This window comes from Haliotis cracherodii, unplaced genomic scaffold (genome assembly GCF_022045235.1).
Source record: "Haliotis cracherodii isolate W230 unplaced genomic scaffold, xgHalCrac1.p SCAF_19, whole genome shotgun sequence".
Lineage (NCBI taxonomy): Eukaryota > Metazoa > Mollusca > Gastropoda > Lepetellida > Haliotidae > Haliotis > Haliotis cracherodii.
This window is the reverse complement of record NW_027266274.1, coordinates 10380001-10401963: the sequence shown is the minus strand read 5'-3', so window position 1 is coordinate 10401963 and position 21963 is coordinate 10380001. Positions and strand designations below refer to the sequence as shown.

The following is a 21963-nucleotide window of genomic DNA, read 5'->3' as shown; positions in this document are numbered from 1 at the left end:
ACGTGAACAGGCTGTACTATTGTCTCGTTATAACGCCTAATCAAAATTGGATATTTTTTTCAAATACGGTTTGGAAGCGTGAGACGGTGTACGTGACATTGATCAGCTCGTGTACGTGACATTTATCAGCTCGTGTACGGGACATGAATCAGCTGGTGTACGGGACATTGATCAGCTGATATACGGGACATTGATCAGCTGGTGTACGGAACATTGATCAGCTGGTATACGGGACATGAATCAGCTGGTGTACGGGACATTGATCAGCTGATGTACGGGACATTGATCAGCTCGTGTACGGGACATGAATCAGCTGGTGTACGGGACATTGATCAGCTGATGTACGGGACATTGATCAGCTGGTGTCCGGAACATTGATCAGCTGATATACGGGACATGAATCAGCTGGTGTACGGGACATTGATCAGCTGATGTACGGGACATTGATCAGCTCGTGTAAGGGACATGAATCAGCCGGTGTACGGGACATGAATCAGCTGATGTACGGAACATTGATCAGCTCGTGTACGGGACATGAATCAGCTGGTGTACGGGACATTGATCAGTTCGTTTACGGGACATGAATCAGCTGGTGTACGGGACATGAATCAGCTGTTGTACGGGACATTGATCAGCTGATGTACGGGACATTGATCAGCTGATGTACGGGACATTGATCAGCTGATGTACGGGACATGAATCAGCCGGTGTACGGGACATTGATGATATGGTTTATGGGACGTAAAATGAATGTGACTGTGTCTGATTGGCTTAAAAACGTTGTTGAATGGTAAACTTTTGACCCATGTTAGGCAACTTGATTATACCTTAATAAGAAGATGAGGAACGATTACAATCAAGCAGTTTACTGTCAGTGGTGTTGTGTTTACAATACAGAATACAAGATATAGCAATATATGGTATGTAGAATGAAAACATAATGACACCAACATAATGACCTACGACTACATTTGTGAGTAAAATCATTATAAATATGCTTGGCGTATTACTTCGCTATTTACTAAATGTAGATATACATATTCACGATAAACGACAATAACAATAACCTCATGATGATGGATGGATGGATGATGGATGGATGGATGATGGATGGATGGATGGATGGATGGATGGATGGATGATGGATGAATGAGGAATGGATGGATGGATGGATGATGGATGGATGGATGGATGGATGATGGATGGATGATGGATGGATGGATGGATGGATGGATGATTGATGGATGGATGGATGGATGATTGATAGATGGATGGATGGATGATGGATGGATGGATGGATGGTGGATGGACGGATAGAATGATGGATAGATAATTAATGGATGGATGATGGATGGATGATGATAATGGATGGATGGATGGATGGATGATTGGGGGATGGATGGATGATGATGGATGATGGATGATGGATGGATGGTGGATGGATGATGGATGGATGGATGATGGATGGATGGATGAATGATGAATGGATGGATGGATGGATGAATGATGAATGGATGGATGGATGGATGATGATGGATGGATGATTGATGGATTGATGGATGGATGGATGGATGATGGATGGATGGATGGGGTGGAAGGATGAATGGATGGATGGATGATGGATAATGGATGGATGGATGGATGGGCGAAACCGCATTATCGGTGGTTCGAGAAGGGAGCTAACTCCGTTTGCCTAATCGAAAGTTCGAGGTGGGCCCTCATTCTAACTAAAACGCACTTGTTGTTGAGAATATGTACTACGTAAACAAACCCGCATTACGAACTGCTATTTTGTCTATTTAAAATAAGTATTATGACTTATAATTGGATTAAAATGTACGTTTTGAATACATCACGGGCAATGCCAATGTCAACACAATCTTAAGTTATTGTACCTTTGTGAATAACATATACAGTTGTCCGATTATATTCGACAATGATTCAATTAATCTGTAATACAAGTTATACATCTCATGACAATAGTCAATTGACTATTGACCTTCGAACTCTATCAGCATGACTGTGCGCTATAAGTCTAGCTACACAAATACAGAAGGTGGGATAACAGATACCGGTACACGATACAGCGCATGCGCAAATAGGCATACAACTAAGTCACTGATAGGTATCAGGGCTTATCGTCATCGTCAGCAGCGGGAGACAACGTAAACATGTCGACGAAGTTGCTGCGGAGCTTTGTACGGTGTCCAGTTTGTAGGACGAGGTATGGTTAATTATAGCTCTATTTCAATGTAATAAAGTTTGCTTGCAAAACTTAGAAAACAAACATTGTATTTTGAATGTGAAATATGCTTAACCAACATTTTGCGTAGTTAAACAGTATGTTTGATCATGAACTATTATTATGGAAAATGTTCAGTTGACCACTGATGGAGGAGAGAAAGGCATAGCTTTTTTCTGTTGTGCCTTTTGCTAGTAATGCATTTGTCTATCCGTATCTACTGTTATATGATAGTGAGTGAGTGAGTGAGTGAGTGAGTGATTGGAGCGTGGGTGAGGGAGTGAGTGAGTTGAGTGAGGGAGTGTAGTGGAGCGTGAGTGTGTGAGTGAATGAGATGAGTGAGTGAGTGAGTGGACCGTGAGTGGAGCGTGAGTGAGTGAGTGAGTGAATGAGATGAGTGAGTGAGTGAGTGGACCGTGAGTGGAGCTTGAGTGAGTGAGGGAATGAGTTGAGTGAGTGAGTGAGTGAGTGGAGCATGAGTGAGTGAGTGAATGAGTTGAGTGAGTGAGTGAGTGGACCGTGAGTGGAGCGTGAGTGAGTGAGTGAATGAGTTGAGTGAGTGAGTGAGTAGACTGTGAGTGGAGCGTGAGTGAGTGAGGGAATGAGTTGAGTGAGTGAGTGAGTGGACCGTGAGTGGAGCGTGAGTGAGTGAGTGAATGAGTTGAGTGAGTGAGTGAGTAGACCGTGAGTGGAGCATGAGTGAGTGAGTGAATGAGTTGAGTGAGTGAGTGAGTGGACCGTGAGTGGAGCGTGAGTGAGTGAGTGAATGAGTTGAGTGAGTGAGTGAGTAGACTGTGAGTGGAGCGTGAGTGAGTGAGGGAATGAGTTGAGTGAGTGAGTGAGTGAGTGAGTGGAGCATGAGTGAGTGAGGGAATGAGTTGAGTGAGTGAGTGAGTGAGTGCGTGGAGCATGAGTGAGTGAGTGAATGAGTTGAGTGAGTGAGTGAGTGGAGCGTGAGTGGAGCGTGAGTGAGTGAGTGAATGAGTTGAGTGAGTGAGTGAGTGAGTGAGTGAGTGGAGCGTGAGTGAGTGAGTGAATGAGTTGAGTGAGTGAGTGAGTGGACCGTGAGTGGACCGTGAGTGGAGCGTGAGTGAGTGAGTGAGTGAGTGAATGAGTGAGTGGAGCGTGAGTGAGTGAATGAGTGAATGAGTGAGTGAGTGAACCGTGAGTGGAGCGTGAGTGAATGAGATGAGTGAGTGAGTGAGTGGAGCGTGAGTGAGTGAATGAGTTGAGTGAGTGAGTGGAGCGTGAGTGAGTGAGTGGACCGTGAGTGGAGCGTGAGTGGAGCGTGAGTGGAGCGTGAGTGAGTGAATGAGTTGAGTGAGTGAGTGAGTGAGTGAGTGGACCGTGAGTGGAGCGTGAGTGGAGCGTGAGTGGAGCGTGAGTGAGTGAATGAGTTGAGTGAGTGAGTGAGTGGAGCGTGAGTGAGTGAGTGAGTGAGTGAGTGAGTGAGTGGAGCGTGGGTGAGTGAATGAGTTGAGTGAGTGAGTGAGTGGAGCGTAAGTGAGTGAATGAGTTGAGTGAGTGAGTGAGTGGAGCGTGAGTGAGTGAGTGGACCGTGAGTGGAGCGTGAGTGAGTGAGTGAGTTGAGTGAGTGAGTGAGTGGAGCGTGAGTGAGTGAATGAGTTGAGTGAGTGAGTGAGTGGAGCGTGAGTGAGTGAATGAGTTGAGTGAGTGAGTGAGTGGAGCGTGAGTGAGTGAGTGAATGAGTGAGTGAGTGAATGAGTGAATGGAGCGTGAGTGGAGCGTGAGTGAGTGAGTGAATGAGTGAGTGAATGAGCGTGGAGCGTGAGTGAGTGAGTGAGTGAGTGAGTGGACCGTGAGTGGACCGTTAGTGGACCGTGAGTGGAGCGTGAGTGAATGAGATGAGTGAGTGAGTGAGTGGAGCGTGAGTGGAGCGTGAGTGAGTGAGTGAATGAGTTGAGTGAGTGAGTGAGTAGACCGTGAATGGAGCGTGAGTGAGTGAGTAAAAGAGTTGAGTGAGTGAGTGGACCGTGAGTGGAGCGTGAGTGAGTGAGTGAGTGAATGAGTTGAGTGAGTGAGTGAGTGGACCGTGAGTGGAGCGTGAGTGAGTGAGTGAATGAGTTGAGTGAGCGAGTGAGTGGAGCGTGAGTGAGTGAGTGAGTGAGTTAGCGAGTGGAGTGAGTGAGTGGAAAGAGTGAGTAGGTGAGTGAGTTAATATTTAACGTCACATCGGCAATATTTCAGCCATATTGTGACTAGAGGGAATTGATAGGTAACCTTTAACCCGATAAAGGATATCTACACAGACTCTTTGTACTAGAATAATGCCGATCAGTTTTTCAAAGAGGAGATGCAACATCAACCCCCTCTTTAACTTCATAATCCATACATTTCTGGTGTCCCCCGCCGTGATATTGCTGGAATATTGCTAAAAGCGGCGTAAAACCATACTCACTCACTCACTCACTCATAATCCATAACAAACATTGGATACATTTCGCATTATAGGACGTACCTCTAGTCTCCCTGTCACGTATTTCGTTATGGCATAATATAAATTAAACTAGTGTCCAAAAGAAACGATACCACCTGTTTGCAACGACATAAAAGAAAAACTAAACAATGTAGAAGTTTAGGATTGGTGTTATGCTTTTGAGAAATCCCTTCACAACATCTGTGCAAAAATTTCATTTCAATAAAATCTGTACAACCAATATGACAAGTCTTAAAAGATGGGTGGGGTCGAAAAATGAACATTTCGTTAGAGCACTGATCACAGAAACAACGGGAAATGTCACACCACACGTCGCAAAGTCAAGTCAGTAGCGGGTATGTCCACCGTGAGCATCAATACATGCCAGAACATGCCTACGGACTGATGACGTCAAACGCCTGATGACGTTGGGAGTGATGCGTTGCCATTCCTCGAGGAGACATCGTTCCAAGTCCTGGACGTTGACTGGAGGCACACGGCGACGTCGGATTCGCCGATCGAGGTGGTCCCATAAGTGCTCGATGGGATTCATGTCCAGTGAACATGCGGGCCATGGCAAAACCTGTACGTTGGCGTTGGCAAGGAAGTTCTGTGTCAATCTTGCTGTGTGTGGCCTTGCATTGTCATGTTGGAAAAGGAGTCCACGAGGCTGTTGCTGAATAAAGGGCACCACAACAGGCCGTAGGATGTCATCAAGATAACGCTGTGCATTCAGGTTTCCACGAATTACGACAAGCATCGTTTTGACGTCACCACATATGCCACCCCAAACCATTAACCCTCCACCTCCAAACGGCCGGACCTGTTGGATACAGTTAGGCGCCAAACGTTCACCAAATCGTCGGTATACAAGCTGCCGTCCATCGTTTCTGAAGATGAGGAATCTGCTCTCATCAGAGAACATAACACGTGCCCAGTCCCGCCGTTGCCAACGTCGAACTCGCCTGGCCCAGATCAGTCTGTTGTTCCGGTGTCGAGGCGTCAGGAGCGGTCCGCGGTAGGGATGACGTGGCCGGATACCATGCTGCCGTAGTCTCCTGTAGACGGTCTGTCGACTGATCCTGTGTCCCAGTGCTGTAGCCGCCGTGGACGTCGCTGTTACGGTGCGGTTCCTCAGGTGTAATACCCGGATGTAACGATCTTCACAGGGCGTGTTTACTCGTGGTCTTCCACTCCTGGGCCTGTCTGACGTCTGACCTGTCTGACGTAACCGCTGCATCAACCTGGTGATAGTGATACGTGCGCAGCCCAACCTTCTGGCGACGTCGACGTGTGACGCTCCTTGTTGGACCATTCCAACGGCTCTCTCTCTCTCGATGGCTGTCAAACGTGGCATATCTTGTGTTCTTTTTGTTGCTGTGATATCAACGTGTCTGATCAGCCGTTTTATACAGTTTTTATGCACGTGCAGAACATGCTAGAGAGGGAAATGTCACTTTCACGAAATTTACGTTTTTTCCCGGAAGTGATCACGTGTTCCCGGTATTTTTTATCGACTATGCTGTGTATGGGATGTGCAATACGAATTGGCAGGTTTTCATACTAGACAATTCACTGAAACAATTTTGAAAATAAGTTGGTATCGTTTCTTTTGGACACTAGTTTATTAACATAATTCACAATTCCAGTTGGCAACCAGTATACCAATTCATCTATCAAGAGTAAATACACTTAAAGTTTATTCAAATCTGTCGACAATGGACAGTCATACAACTAGAGTATCACAGATTTGTATTTAGAACTGGCATTTACTCTTAAAATATTACTATTCATAACAATACATAATAAAAGTGAGCTATATATCACCAGCAATCAAAGTTCGGCCACCATACCAGGGACCACGAGGACTTACGGTACTTCTGCTACCTACATGGTGGGGGCACAGGTGGCCCAGCCGTCTAAGGCGCCGCGATTCGCTGTGCAGAGTTGCGTCCCTTGGGCAGGACAGAAACCTATGATTGTGGGTTCGAATCCTAGTTCGCCCCGATTATGGTTCTAGGTTTGTCAGCACCATACCCGTGCTCGTGGGTTTCACCGAAGAGGTAAACGTCCGAGACCTGCATCACTTCGGGCTTTCCTCCCACATTAAGCTGACACGCTGCGATATAACTGGAATACTGTAAAAAGCGGCGTTAAACCCAACTCACTCACTCACTCAATTTTACCACGTTAATTGATAGTTAGTATCATCAGTCAGGACAAATGCAACCCACAGAAACGTGAACAATGGAACAGATTTATGAATCTGGAAATCCAGCAGGATTTACACCATCCCTCTGGCTACTGGCTATTGTCAGATAGTTAAGCCAAACATTAAAATCAACAAGAATACATCGATTATAATCACAGGGGGACAATTGTTAGTGAGTGAGCAAGTGAGAGTGTGAAGTGAGTGAGTGGAGTGAGTTAGTGGAGTGAATTGAGAAAGTGATGAGAGTGAGTGAACGGAGAAGGAAGGAGTGGGTGCAAGATTGTACCCCGAGGGCGTGAGTTGCTGCTGATTGCACCAGTTCAACTGGTTGTGACCGAAGTATTTACATGTCGCCCTGAGGTTTGTATTGCTGACTACAGAGGTTTGTATTGCTGACTACAGAGGTTTGTGACTACAGAGGTTTGTATTGCTGACTACAGAGGTTTGGATTGCTGACTGCAGAGGTTTGTATTGCTGACTGCAGAGGTTTGTATTGCTGACTGCAGAGGTTTGTATTGCTGACTACAGAGAACATTCATTCACTTGTACGACAAAGAGGTAGTAGTTGTTAGAGCATGACTAACCCATAACGGTTCCCCTCTGCAGCCACGTCCCCACCAACGGAGCACTGAAGGATGGCGTCTATGCTTCCACTTGTGAAAACTGTGGCCACTTCTTCAAGTTCAAGGCCACAGGTCCTCTCAAGTCCACGGTCACCTTCACCATCAATGGCACTTCCTACACAGGTACATACACAGCTATGACTGTAATTCTTGGTAAATGTCTTAATCAGGAAACTGTAATACCTTAACTTAACTGAAGTCAATTGAATTCCCGAACGGCTATTTTCTACAACCACGTCCTCTTTATGTTTGTTGTCACCTTCATCACAACTGGGGGGGGGGGGGGGGGGGGGGGGGGGTCACGGGTTCGCTGTGCAGAGTTGCGTCCCTTGGGCACGCAAGAAACCTATGATGGTGGGTTCGAATCCCGGTTCGTCCCGATAATGTTTCTAGGTTTGTCAGCACCGTACCCGTACTCGTGGGTTTCACCGAAGTGGTAAACGTCGGAGACTTGCATCACTTCGGGCTTTCCTCCCACATTAAGCTGACACGCCGTGATATAACTGGAATACTGTTAAAAGTTGCGTTAAATCCAACTCACTCACTCACTTACTTACTCATCACAACTGGGGCCGCGAGACGTTATGGTTCTATCTTTAATGCCAAACATTCTCCAACTTTAGAGGTACAAATAACAATATTCTTTCTACGAAGACTTCAAAGAGCTTCATTCGATTCTTCCTAAAAAGTTGTTTGACCAGGGTTACAACATTGAAGGCCTTTCTGAAGCTTTCATTTTTTACAGCTGGGGGAATTGATAGGTAACCGTTAACCCGATCAAGGACGTCTATTGTACCAGAATAATGTCGATCTGTCTTTCAAAGAGGAGATGCAACATCAACTCCCTATTTAACTTTATCATAAATTACGAAAATGGGATACATTCAGCATTACAGGACGTACCTCTTGTCTCCGTGTCACGCATTTCGTTATGGCATAATATAATTATTAACATAATTTATGATTCCAGTTGGCAACCAGTATGCCGCAGCTCTGTCCCTGAATGAGTTCATGAGGTCCCAGGGTGTGTCCTATGGCACCAAGGTGATGTGTATGGAGGGAGGGTGTGGCGTGTGCCTCGTCACTACCACACTGTATGATCCAATCACAAAGGCCGTGCAGACCTACACAGTCAACTCGGTAGGAATGCGTTATTATCAATACAATTGTCTGTCCACATATTGCGCTAACATCATTTCTGTGTAACACAAGCGTTTGAGTGCGAACATGATTGCAGTTATATCGCGTCCTGTCAGGTTGATACGACATGAAAACCAGGTCTCAGACTTTACCATTACCATTACTTTACCAAGAGCGAACCGGGACTCGAACCCACGATCATAGGTTTCTGGCACGCCTAAGGGACGCAACTCTGGAGGACTAGCGGCAATAACGTCATATTGCAAGGCTCTTGATTCCCAAAACGATTTGACAATGTTTTGAATGAAAAATACCTGCCAAGAAATTGTATTACATAGTATAAAGATTGTGACGTTCTGATGTTTATAGTGTCTGGTACCACTCTACACGTGTGACGGCATGCACGTGACAACCATAGAGGGTCTTGGCAACCCCAGGGATGGCCTACACCCGTTACAAGACCGTCTGGCACAGTACAATGGCTCCCAGTGTGGCTTCTGTAGCCCCGCCCAGGTCATGAATATGTATGGGTAAGTAGGATATTCAAGATACACGAAGAAGGTCATTAATATTGACGGGGAAAGAAAAGCGAAATAGAAGCTGTGACCACAAAGTCACTTTCACACAAAGGTACATTAAGTTCACATTTGTTTTCTCCAATTCAAGAATTGTTCTAGTCGCATTTGCAATAACAGGGCCCCTTGGGACTGAACATTTAGGTAAGGGAATTTACTGACCGTAAAAGTCAAGTTTCCACCCTTGTTGAACTAGGCTGGAATTTCTCAGCTCGATCGTAGCGCCACCGTTGGCGTTACTTCCCTTCTATGGCCATCCTATTGACTAATCAGATTCCAGCTCTCATATCACTTGTATTGTAGTAAAACGGGTCTTACTTCGCGAAGTGCATCAAATCACGTGACCTCCTTGATAATAAACATATCTATTGACGCCGAGTCTGCACCGATATCTGCACGGCAGTTTACGAACCGGGTGCCTATTTTGTTCCGCGACTTTGTTTGGACTATGCATAAACTCGTTAGTCGAGTCGCCTTTTACGGCAAGTGTGGGTTGCTGAAGACTTATTCTAAACGGATCTTCACGGTTGATATCTAACAAAACGGCCAAAAATTTAAGGTTTTATAACTAGTTATCAATGGCCGTTTATATGTGTTCTAGGCTGCTGAAGAGAACACCCAACCCGACCATGCAACAAGTGGAAAATGCCTATGATGTCTCAATCTGCAGATGTACTGGTCAGTGCGATGAATGGTCAAAATACATAATCACTCAGTGAAAAATGTTTCACTGCCCTTATAAGGAAATTGGCCTACGAAGCGTTCATCACGATAACTACATGACGAAATATCATGACATATTGTGCTTCACCTCATGGACAGACCGACTCCATGGTCTAGCAGACAGAGCTCTATCCGGAGGGAGGAAGGTGGTTCGATCCACGACCGCGTCATACTAAAAGACGTTAAAACATTAACGTCATAAAACAAGGACTGGTCAGCCCTGAGTCAGTATGCTGTGTCTGAGTGGTGTATACATATAAAACTTCTTCATGGAATCACATTGGGCTAGCACTATGAAACTGGCATCAGTCATGACTTATACAAGTCACACATACACATGCACGCACGTCGCTATATACGTTCAATCATCTTGGGCGCTACGTTAAACCCCATTTTACCTCATCTCAATTAAAACACTCTTTGTGAAAGTTCTTTTTAAATACATCACATCATGTGTTCCTACCGTGTAGGTCCATATACATATGGGAGAAGGTGTCTGAAGTAAGTCACGGATTCCATTGATGAACATTTCACGCTTCGTAGTTTTGAGACTAGTATGTACGATATAGCTATATTATATTATTTTTATTTTAATGACTAATGACCTCATCAGTTTTCTTTTCGCTAAAACTCGGTATATTGTTTCCAAGATGAAACATAAAACATACATCATTCATGTACGGGGACCGCCTCCGTGGTTTAGTGGTAGAGCGTCTGTCCGGAGAGCGGAAGGTCCGGGGTTCGATCCCCGACCGCGTCATACCAAAAGACGTTAAAAGATGGTACTTGTTGTTACCCTGTCTGGCGCTCGGCATTAAGGGTCTAAAAGGACTGGTCGGCTCGGAGTCAGTATACTGTGTCTGAGCGGGGTATTCATGTTAAACTGCGACACGGTATCTCAGTGGGCTAGCACTATAAATCGGCATCAGTCAGGACGAGAACAAGCAGACAAACAAACACACACACACACACACACACACACACGTGCATTCACGTCGCTATTTAGATGCAATAATCTTGGGCGCGACGTTAAACCCAATTTCACCTCACCTCACCTATTCATTACCGTTTCATTTTGGCATTTGATTACTAATTGCTTCTTGCATTTTAGGTAAGAAGTGTCACTGAATGGCATTCAGTCAGTTTAACGCATTTTGTATTGTATCAATCGATGATATAGAGGACACGCGAGCTGACTGAAATAAGAAATGTGTCGACGACAGAGAACAATCAGTTTCTATTGTGATTCAAATTCTTTTGGGCGTAAAACGGAAAACAGTGGTGAAAATTATGCTATGAAGTATCATTAAATATGCTAGTCCCTAACGTTCTAACTACATTGTAGCTATAACTGATTTGTCATGACAATCATCTGTTTGACGCAACATGCCACTCTTTACTTTTCCTCATTTGAATTTTATTTTGTGAAATCTAACAATTATAATAAATGCTATCTTAATTTTTTTTTAAACATGCACACATTCAGAGGTTATGAGTCTTTGCATGGTAACCAGTGACCGCGAGCATGGCTTCCGCAATACATATGGAACAGTTCACACAATTGGTCTGCTTGTACCTGTGTTCTTCAGGGTACCGACCAATTCTTGATGCCATGAAGTCCTTCGCGTCAGATGCCGCACCAAACCTTCCTGGAGGCACCATTGACATCGAGGTGAATATACTTGAGGCTATATAAGAATCCAATACCAAATCAAAGGAGACTAGATTATTGCAACATCCTCCTGTTTTATGCCTCTAAGGAGCAACTGCAGCGACTACAAAATATCCAGTACACAGCAGTCAGGATTATCTCCCATCTGCACACATCACACCGGCGCTGCAATCTCTCAACTGTATTCCACGCAGTTCAAAGTCATCTGCCTCACATACAAGAGTCTTAATTCTGCTACCCCAGATTACCTCTCCACGCTGCTCTCTGAGTATAAACGTACAAGACCTCACAGATCGGGAACTCTTCATTCCTTGGTAGTTTTAAATCCCAGCTAAAATCATTCCTTTTCAGAATAATATATTAACTACAAACACATCTCAATTTCAGAGTGTATGTAATGTATTATAGCCTTGTAGCCATCATTATCAACGATATATTTTTGTTGCGTATGGAGCATATGCCATGTGTATGGAATGGCGCTATACACAGATTAGTAGAATTATCATCATCATCATCATCATCATCATCGTCATCAAACTTTATTACTACTAAGACTGTATGTCGATGTGTAAAGAGCTAATTTTAGGAGACATAATCTGCAGAATGTCTCCACCTGAAAAATCAGTAGACCAACTTTTTGTCGAGTGTTAACTTTCAAAACCATGAATGTTCAGGAACTTGACAAGAAGATATGCAGCAAAACCGGGAAGACCTGCACAGGACGCTGTTCCTCTGAGAGACAGACTGACCCGGAGCACGTCCCCCTCCACATAGTGCTGCAGGGGTCACAGTGGTACAAACCCACCACCAGACAGCAGCTGTACGCCCTCCTCGGCCAACACAAGGGAGACAACTACAGACTCGTGTTCGGAAATTCAGGATACGGTAAAGAATCTGTATCTCGTGGACATTTGGCAATATAAAATGCATGAATACGTTTCTCACAGCTGAGCATGCTGGCATGTGTCTGAAATCTAACATTAACAATTATTCTATAGACGTAGCGATTCTGCGATACTTTTTAAGATTTCTTACATGTCAAATTGAACAACTGAAAAATTCAGGATGTAGTACTAGTAATTTCTCAGTTTCAAACCAAATAATTATGTACAAAGTCATGTAATTAAGAGAAAAATTTCACGCGCATGTATTCCAAATGGGATATGCTTCTGAACTTCAGTTCAGTAGGAACCAATGTGATGATTACGCTAAATGTGTCTTATGCGTGAGTGAGTGAGTTGGGTTTAACGCCGCTTTAACAGTATTCCAGTTATATCACGGTGTGTCAGCTTAATGTGGGAGGAAAGCCCGAAGTGATGCAGGTCTCAGACGTTTACCACTTCGGTGAAACCCACGAACACGGATATGGTGCTGACAAACCTAGAAACATAATCGGGGCGAACCGGGATTGGAACCCACAATCCTAGAGACGCAACTCTGCACAGCGAATCGCGGCGCATTCGAATCTTTAAAGTGGTCTTGTTTGTCTCCCAGGTGTGTATAAAGAAATTGGTCCTTGGATGTATGATGTACTCATTGACCTGCGTGGCATCCAGGAATTCTATGCCTTTTCAGTAAGTGGATTTTTAATTTTTCTTTTTTTTAATATATTTTAAATAAGATTAATATTAATTGAAATGTAAACTGATCACAATAATGGAAACTTGCCTTACTTCCACCAGTCCTTGGTTCAGTGTTACTACTTCCATAGATTGACTCCTCCAAAGTGATGTTTGGTCCCAGCATCACCCTGACCAACATGATGGAGGTGTTTGAGAAAAACAGCACCAACCCTGGTTTGTCCTACTTCCGGGATTTCGCCAGCCATGTGACCGTCATTGCTAACACTGGAGTCAGGAATGTGAGTAAATGAGATGACAGTGCATATCCTTCCACTATAGAACCCATTTTATCATTTGGTGAAGCTGTGCTTCTGTTTCCACATCATAGGCCTAGTCGTTTGTGCACAATACACATATATTTTATCAGTCTGAAGTTGAACAGTTTTAGAACTTATCAAACACGCTCATCATCTTCACTATGGGAACGGACACATATTGGAAAAAAAACCTCGTTGCATCAAATATTTACTTCTCGATATGCCGATTATTTCGAAGTCACTTGTTTGCCTTGATTGCTTCAGTGTCAACAGCTTTGCATCCATCTATAAATCTCTGGATCCATTATCACAATTCCTACCATTATGGCAGAACTGAATTTCTGAGTAGACAGAGTGTGTTTCAGTTGGGCAGCTGGGCAGGTAACCTGATGCTGAAGAACCTGCACACTGAGTTCCCGTCGGATGTCTTCACCATGTTCGAGACAGTCGGAGCAACCCTGACCATTGGTAAGAAAATACCAAAATAGGAAGTTTATGAGAAGGTTCGTTATCTTAAAGGATAAATAACTAGAGTATCTATGTTGCAGGATCGAGTGATGGCTCTGAGACAACATTCAGCCTCATGGACTTTCTGAGTCTAGACATGAAGGGCAAGGTCATCATCTCTGTCAGTCTTCCATCGTTCCCTTCGGGGGATGTGTTCATCAAGACCTTCAAGATTACACCAAGACATCAGGTATGATTAGCGTCCATTGCAACCCTCTCTCCCAATTGAGTAAAAGGTTTAGAGAGAACAAAATTAAATGATGATATTTGGTTTTGAAACCCTCGTGGTTTCTGCCCTCCCGATTGCATATCACTCTGAATGTCACTGGTGTTCAAGGTGCTAATACCACAGTTAAGATGTATGTAGCTGTTGCTGAATAGCATGCAGACACTCACATCGCCCTGCCTTTTACAGAATGCCCATGCTTATGTGGCAGCAGGCTTCAGGATGCAGCTGGACAGAAACAACAACTTCACTGTCAAGACAAAACCATCCCTGGTGTATGGCGGTATCAACAAGACCTTGGTATGTTTAAGCAATTAGCGAACATATTAGGTGGACATAGTGCAACCTGATCTTGGAAGACAGACTGTATAATACATTTTGCATTTCATTGTAAGGTATTCTTTAATGATAAAACCGATAATACCCGTTTTATAATCACACGAAGACTGCTGAAAGCACAATCCGTTGTGTGATGCCGATTTAATCATAAGCATGTGTGAATCACTATCAATTTGTGATGATACAAGGTGTTCGGGAAAATGCGATGGTATCCTACCTCACATGTATCATGTATAACAAATGCATCCATCTCATGTCATGCAATACTCTTCTCTTGTAAATTGTCAACAACTGAATAACGATTGGATATTTCCTTAGGTGCATGCCAGCAACACAGAGACATACCTGCAGGGGAAACAGTTGGGTGATCCTGCAGTACTCAAAGGTGATGCACGAACTCTTGCTTGTTGACATCCACTGATGCTCTTCGTGCTAACTAGATGCTTTGTTTGTTTGTTTGTTGTGTAACGCCGCACTCAGCAATATTCAACCTATATGACGGCGGTCTGTAAATAATCGAGTCTGAACCAGACAATCCAGTAATTAATATCATGAGCATCGATCCACGCAATTGGGATCGATGACATGTATCAACCAAGTCAGCGAGCCCGACCACCCGATCCCGTTAGTCACCTTTTACGACAAGCATAGTCGCCTTTTACGGCAAACATGGGTTGCTGAAAACCTATTCTACCCCGGATCTTCACGGGTCGCTAACTAGATGCACAAGAGGAATAGTGTCCCTTTAGAATCGATACCTTGTAGTTGGAGTGTTCCATTTAGTTGGTTGAATATAGAGAATTTATGTTCAGCAATATTACACCCAAAGATGGAGATCCAATGCTTGATCCACATGATCTACAATAGGGTCTTTATGTTAATCCTGGATATAAGTTTGTTATCTCCGGAACAAGTTACTTGCCAAATCTCACAGGACCCAATGTTTACCCAATTCATTTCAGCGTGCATCATATTGTATTAATAATTTGTATCTAATGCTGACGAATGAGTAGAATCTATGCTGTTACGAAAATTGCATGCATTGCCAATGATACGGAAACTGCATGTTATTCATGTGATAATCAGCGTGCTGTATGTCCCCTTCATTTCCACTTTCAACGTCGTTATCTGCAAAAGAAGTCGTGAGACATTGAACAACTATAACTGTAATAAAGTAAGACAAGTGTAACACCTAATAAGCAAGTGATAAAGGTGTTAGGATCTACACCGAAACGTCGCACTAATTGTAATAAAGAAGTTGTTCATCCATAGAACTTGTCTTACTTCATCACACCAACTTCTAAATGCCACTTAAAGAAGTTATAACTGTAATAGTTCGCAACATCCGCCTTTTTGATGTATCAACGAGCGGAATTGATTGTGCTCTAACAGGTGCTATAGCGACTCTGTTGGCCGAGCTGGTTCCCGACACCACCCCTGGCTTGTCCAGTACAACCTACAGGAAGAACCTGGCCGTCTCTCTGTTCTACAAGGTCAGTACCCGTCATTGTTGACTGACGCTCGGGCAAGTCTGTATTACATTGCAACACAATGTCACCATGTCAACTGGCCATCTCCCTGTTCTGCAAGGTCAGTTATAGACACGACTGTCTCGATGTGATCTTCTGAAGCAAAAACTCAAATTGAGTCTTGTGCAATAGCATGTCTATGACTAGTATACTTCCAGATTTAGTGATGACGTGTCCTAACCATTGCAAGGTACGTTTAAAGACCGTCAGTTAATGATAAATCTGCTAAACTCTGAAAATTCTGATATGATCCATGCTGTTTCTGTATTCTTAAAACATGTCTTTAAAATGAGGAATGTGTCACTTGATATAAAATCGGATCATGTACATCACGTGACAATGTTAATATCCAATCTGCATTGTACTATTGGCCTTGATGCCTAAAATACTGAATAAACTGTCTGTCTGTCTGGGCCTAAGCAGATTTGTCCTGAGTTAGCAGTTGGTGGGAACAATAATATGCATTCTGGAAAACTATAAAAACATTTTTCTTCTCCTCTAGCACTGCTTGAACTGTTTAAGTACGCCCGCCATCAGCAATTGTACATACGTGCAGTTCTCAGTCATTGAAAAACATTCAAGTCTCAAATATTGTGCTCATATGCATCAATTGTATGATCAATTCATCTTCCGCATATTCACTGCTCAGAAACTATATATATGCCGTATAAAGTGTGCTCTCCGAGTGACTAATATAGGGCGGTCGGTAGCATTTTCTTCCCACGCCCGAACCCCAGGATCGATTCCTCAAACGGGTAAAATGCTCTTCTGGTGTTAGGTTATAACAGCGATGGGTGAACCAGTGATACGAAAGAATCGGGTGATCCCGAAATTATTTTCAGTTTTGTTTGTTTGTTTGTTGTGTAACGCCGCACTCAACAATATTCCAGCTTTATGACGGCGGTCTGTAAAATAATCGAGTCTGTATCAGACAGATTTACATCATGAGCATCGACCCACGCAATTGGGATCGATGGCATGTATCAACCAAGTCAGCGAGCCTGACCACCCGATCCCTTTAGTCACCTTTTACGACAAGCATAGTCGCCTTTTACGGCAAGTATGGGTTGCTGAAGACCTATTCTACCCCAGAATCTTCACGGGTCTTATTTTCAGTAGTATGTATATATAATTATCTGGACCTTTCATAAATAAACTTTCAGTATGTGCTCGGCGTGTGCAGTGACAAAGCTGCAACAAGATTCCAAAGTGGAGGCACGAACTTGATACGTCCGGTATCTTCCGGCACTCAGACATATGACAGTCGTAAAGATGAATACCCCCTGACTCAACCTATGACCAAGGTGGATGCAACGCTACAGGTTTGTTGTTTGTACATGATGGTCAAATGTGTTTGTTTGTTAACTCGGCACTCAGCAATATTTCAGCTTTTATACGTAGGTCTGTGAATAATGGAACCTGGGGCGGAAAATCCAGTGATTGAGAGATCTACGCAACTGGGATAGGAGTAAATTCAATCTACCAAGTTGGTTGGTTGGTTTGTTGTTTAACGCCGCACTCAGCAATATTCCAGCTATATGACGGCGGTCTGTAAATAATCGAGTCTGGACCAGACAATCCAGTGATTGATATCATGAGCATCGATCCACGCAATTTGATCGATGACCGTGCATCAACCAAGTCAGCGAGCCTGACCACCCGATCCCATTAGTCGCCTTTTACGACAAGCATAGTCACCTTTTACGGCAAGCATGGGTTGCTGAAGACCTATTCTGCCCCGGATCTTCACGGGTCCAATCTACCAAGTCACTTGATCCAGGATAGGTTTTGGGGACCTATATTCTTACCCGGGATTCCCACGTGTTCAGAGGTGGAAGCGAAATACCCACCATGAATGTATACCAATCCTTAACCATGTCATTACACGTCATGTACATTTATGGTATCCAAGACGTCTTGGTGGCACCATTGAGTAGAGCCTCTCAGACATTAAATGGTGGTCAGTCAGTGGAATCTCCTTATTGGGGGACTACCTGTCATACAAATTATAATGTTCTTCATAGTGGTGTCATTGAGCCAGGATCGTCAGTAAACTTCTTTGAAACTGGGTGTTCTTCCATCAGGAGAGGGGGTATTGGTGGTCCAGTCGTCTAAGGCGCTGTGCAGAGTTGCGTCCCTTGGGCAAGCCAGAAACCTACGATTGTGGGTTCGAATCCCGGTTCGCTCCGATTATATTTTTTGGTTTGTCAGCACCATACCCGTGCTCTTGGGTTTCACCGAAGTGGTAAACGTCTGAGACCTGCATCACTTCGGACTTTCCTCCCACATTAAGCTGACACGTCGCGATATAACTGGAATACTGTTAAAAGCGGCGTTAAACCCAACTCACTCACTCTCTCACTCCATAAGGAGAATAAAAAGAGTGTTATGTTTCAATTAATTATTGGCACTAAATTTCAGTGTGCTGCACTATAACGCACTATTTCGCGTGTTTCAGACATCGGGTAGGGTCAAGTACATCAACGACATACCCCCTGTTCAAGATGAAGTGTACGCTTCCTTCGTCATCAGCACCGTGGGAAATGCAGACATTGACACAATCGACACATCATTAGCCATGGTGATACAGATATTACATGTAGAACGATTGAAAGTTGTGAAATGTGTTCCCGTTTTTTTATGAGATCACATAAAAAGTATGTAAAATACAATTATTTTCATCCATTATGTTTTATCTTCAAAATTGTTAAAAGTCAAGCAACATTATAATTAGAAATATGAATTATGAAGACATGTCAGCGCATCAATGAAGTAATCCTTGGCATGTCATCTAAACAAGGCTAGTTATTTCTGTGAAACTGCCAAACTGTCTAACTATCAAACTTTGCAAGCTTTCTTCGTGTGATCAGACTGACTGATGAATGTATGGAAAGCAAGAGATGAGGAGCTCAGATCTTTGCTAACTTTCAGGCATGTCATCCTTGCTTACATTTCAGTCACTTCCTCGTTGTCACACAGTTTTGAAAGCTCAGGAACACTTACTTGGCCCCTCACCATCACTCACACATTGGTTGGTTGGTTTGTTGTTTAACGCCGCACTCAGCAATATTCCGGCTATATGACGGCAGTCTGTAAATAATCGAGGCTCGACCAGACAATCCAGTGATTAATATCATGAGCATCGATCCACGCAATTGGGATCGATGACATGCATCAACCAAGTCAGCGAGCCTGACCACCCGATCCCGTTAGTCGCCTTTTACGGCAAGCATAGTCACCTTTTACGGCAAGCATGGGTTGCTGAAGACCTATTCTACCCCGGAATCTTCACGGGTACACTCACACATTGACTAACATCATGACTGAACTTAATCTCTACAAACAGGCATGAAGAACAAATTCACTTACACGAGGTGAATACTTGAGTATCTTATTTTAACGTATCACATAGTGCACTATATGAACCGTACTGTATTTTATCTCAACAGAGCTATCCTGGAGTCCTGAAGTACATCTCTGCTGCTGATATACCAAAAGGAGGCACGAACAGCTTCAGGGAACCTGGCGTCGGGATTGAGGAGGTATTGTTGAGATCATATTCTTTGTCCATAAGCAACTACAGTGTTCCTCTTGTCTCATGTCTTGTTAAGTTGGCATCTCGAGACGGTAGACTGCTTATTGTGAACAGATCATTCATACATAATGCACCCCATCCTTTTAGTGTGATCTTGTCCTGATGGATGAAAAGTCTCGTTCTGTCTATCATCAGTTGGTTTATTCTTGGTCCGGTGATACTGTGATACTGTAATTGCTATTTGAATTTTTGTGAAGCATTAGAACAAACGTAAACCAACCAGTGAGCATACTCTAATCGTCCAAATATGTAAATCTCTAACACTTCTGAATAACATGACCAGAAACCTTGCATGAGAGATTATCAATATTACCTGTGTTTTATTGTTTATGTGGGGAGACGGGAGGCCCAGTCGTCTAAGGCGCCGCGATTCGCTGTGCAGAGTTGTGTCCCTTGAACACACCAGAAACCTATGATTGTGGGTTCGAATCCCGGTTCGCCACAATTATGTTTCTATGTTTGTCAGCACCATACCCGTGCTCGTGAGTTTCACCGAAGTGGTAAACGTCTGAGACCTGAATCACTTCGGGCTTTCCTCCCACATTAAGCTGACACGCCGCGATATAACTGGAATAATGTTAAAAGCGGCGTTAAACTCAACTCTGGTTGAGCACGGGTATTGTGCTGACAAACCTAGAAACATAATCGGGGTGAACCGGGATTCCAACACACAATCATAGGTTTCTGGCTTGCCAAAGAGACGCAACACTGCACAGCGAACTGCGGCGACTCAGACGACTGGGCCACCCGTGCCCCCTTCACGACACCATGATCGGAGGGAAGAGATTAAAAGTCTACAGTGATAATTTGAAATGGATGGTCAGTTTTCTGCCCCCTCTTTGCAAAACAGTACCATTCATGTCTTGCAGATATTCTGCAGTGGGAAAGTCCTCTACAGTGGGCAGCCTCTTGGTATCATCGTTGCAGGTAGGAATGGGTTTGTTTGATCAGAGTTAAAACACTCAAGGCCTAAGTAAAGCTTTCAAATGTTTTATGCAGACATGTGGAGATCATTTCCCGTGCTTTTTCGGATGAACAGTTGACTTGCCTTTGCATGTGTTTATGACGGGTGATACGCTCATCTTTTCGCGAACACCTGGTATCAACACTAGTAAACTGTTGATTACGGTTCATAATCAGATGTTCATGATACATTCGGAATCGTATAATACAATCAGCTCTGCTTTTAGCAGAGATTTCATGTGAATATTGAAAGGGTTTTGTCGCATTTGTTTGTTTTATTGATTTGATGAGTTTGGTTTTTTTAGTGGACAAACTATCAGCGGACACAGCAGCCAGCATGGTGAAAGTTACCTACAAGAACGTCCAGCCTCCCATCATTACAATGGAAGATGCCATTAAGAAGAATTCCATATTTCCAAATGTTGCCCAAGAGTTTAAAGTTGGTGATGCTGCAGGTAGGTATAGCATTGAGTATAACATTATACGCGCAATATGATACAAATGCTGACTTTTCTGCCTGTAACTTAATGTCCTTTACGCCTATGTTCACATGTATGCACATGTAAATTGTACCAGGGGGGCACAATTGACCCAGCCGGCTAAGGCGCCGCAATTCGCTGTGCAGAGTTGCGTCCCCTGGGCACGCCAGAAACCTATGATTGTGGGTTCGAATCCCGGTTCGCCCCGATTATGTTTCTATGTTTGTCAGCACCATACCTGTGCTCGTGGGTTTCACCGAAGAGGTAAACGTCTGAGACCTGCATCACTTTGGGCTTTCCTCCCACATTAAGCTGATGTAACTGGAATACTGTTAAAAGCGGCGTTAAACCCAACTCACTCACTCACTCACTCACTCAATTGTACCACGTTAATTGATAGTTAGTATCATCAGTCAGGACAAATGCAACCCACATAAACGTGAGCAATGGAACAGATTGATTAAACAAACATGTATTTCTGTTCCAGCTGCAATAGCTAGCTCTGATAAACAAATTTCCGGGCGAATCAAAATGGGACACCAGTACCATTTCCATATGGAGACACAGGTGGGTAACCCAGAAATGAGTGAGTTGGGTTTAACGCCGATTTTAACATTATTCCAGTTATATCGCGGCGTGTCAGCTTAATGTGGGAGAAAAGCCCAAGTGATGCAGGTCTAAGACGTTTACCACTTCGGTGAAAACCACGAGCACGGGTATGGTGCTGACAAACCTAGAAACATAATTGGGGCGAATCGGGATTCGAACCCACAATCATAGGTTTCTGGCGTGCCCAAGGGACGCAACTCTGCACAGCGAATC

General features: G+C 43.8%; 1 protein-coding gene across 1 annotated transcript in view; it reads left to right on the top strand.

Moving 5' to 3' along the window:
- The first annotated feature begins 2171 nt into the window (after window positions 1-2171).
- Window positions 2172-21963, top strand: part of LOC139466939 (uncharacterized) — a 31046-nt gene continuing 11254 nt past the window's right edge. The window contains exons 1-20 of the mRNA XM_071248662.1: window positions 2172-2224; window positions 7498-7637; window positions 8485-8654; window positions 9024-9184; window positions 9831-9907; window positions 11542-11624; window positions 12299-12509; window positions 13119-13198; window positions 13336-13485; window positions 13869-13971; window positions 14052-14200; window positions 14426-14536; window positions 14894-14960; window positions 15968-16068; window positions 17268-17426; window positions 18563-18685; window positions 19554-19646; window positions 20569-20626; window positions 20968-21117; window positions 21629-21708. Coding sequence (XP_071104763.1) covers window positions 2172-2224; window positions 7498-7637; window positions 8485-8654; window positions 9024-9184; window positions 9831-9907; window positions 11542-11624; window positions 12299-12509; window positions 13119-13198; window positions 13336-13485; window positions 13869-13971; window positions 14052-14200; window positions 14426-14536; window positions 14894-14960; window positions 15968-16068; window positions 17268-17426; window positions 18563-18685; window positions 19554-19646; window positions 20569-20626; window positions 20968-21117; window positions 21629-21708 — 2319 coding nt within the window. The remainder of the gene's footprint in view (window positions 2225-7497; window positions 7638-8484; window positions 8655-9023; window positions 9185-9830; window positions 9908-11541; window positions 11625-12298; window positions 12510-13118; window positions 13199-13335; window positions 13486-13868; window positions 13972-14051; window positions 14201-14425; window positions 14537-14893; window positions 14961-15967; window positions 16069-17267; window positions 17427-18562; window positions 18686-19553; window positions 19647-20568; window positions 20627-20967; window positions 21118-21628; window positions 21709-21963) is intronic.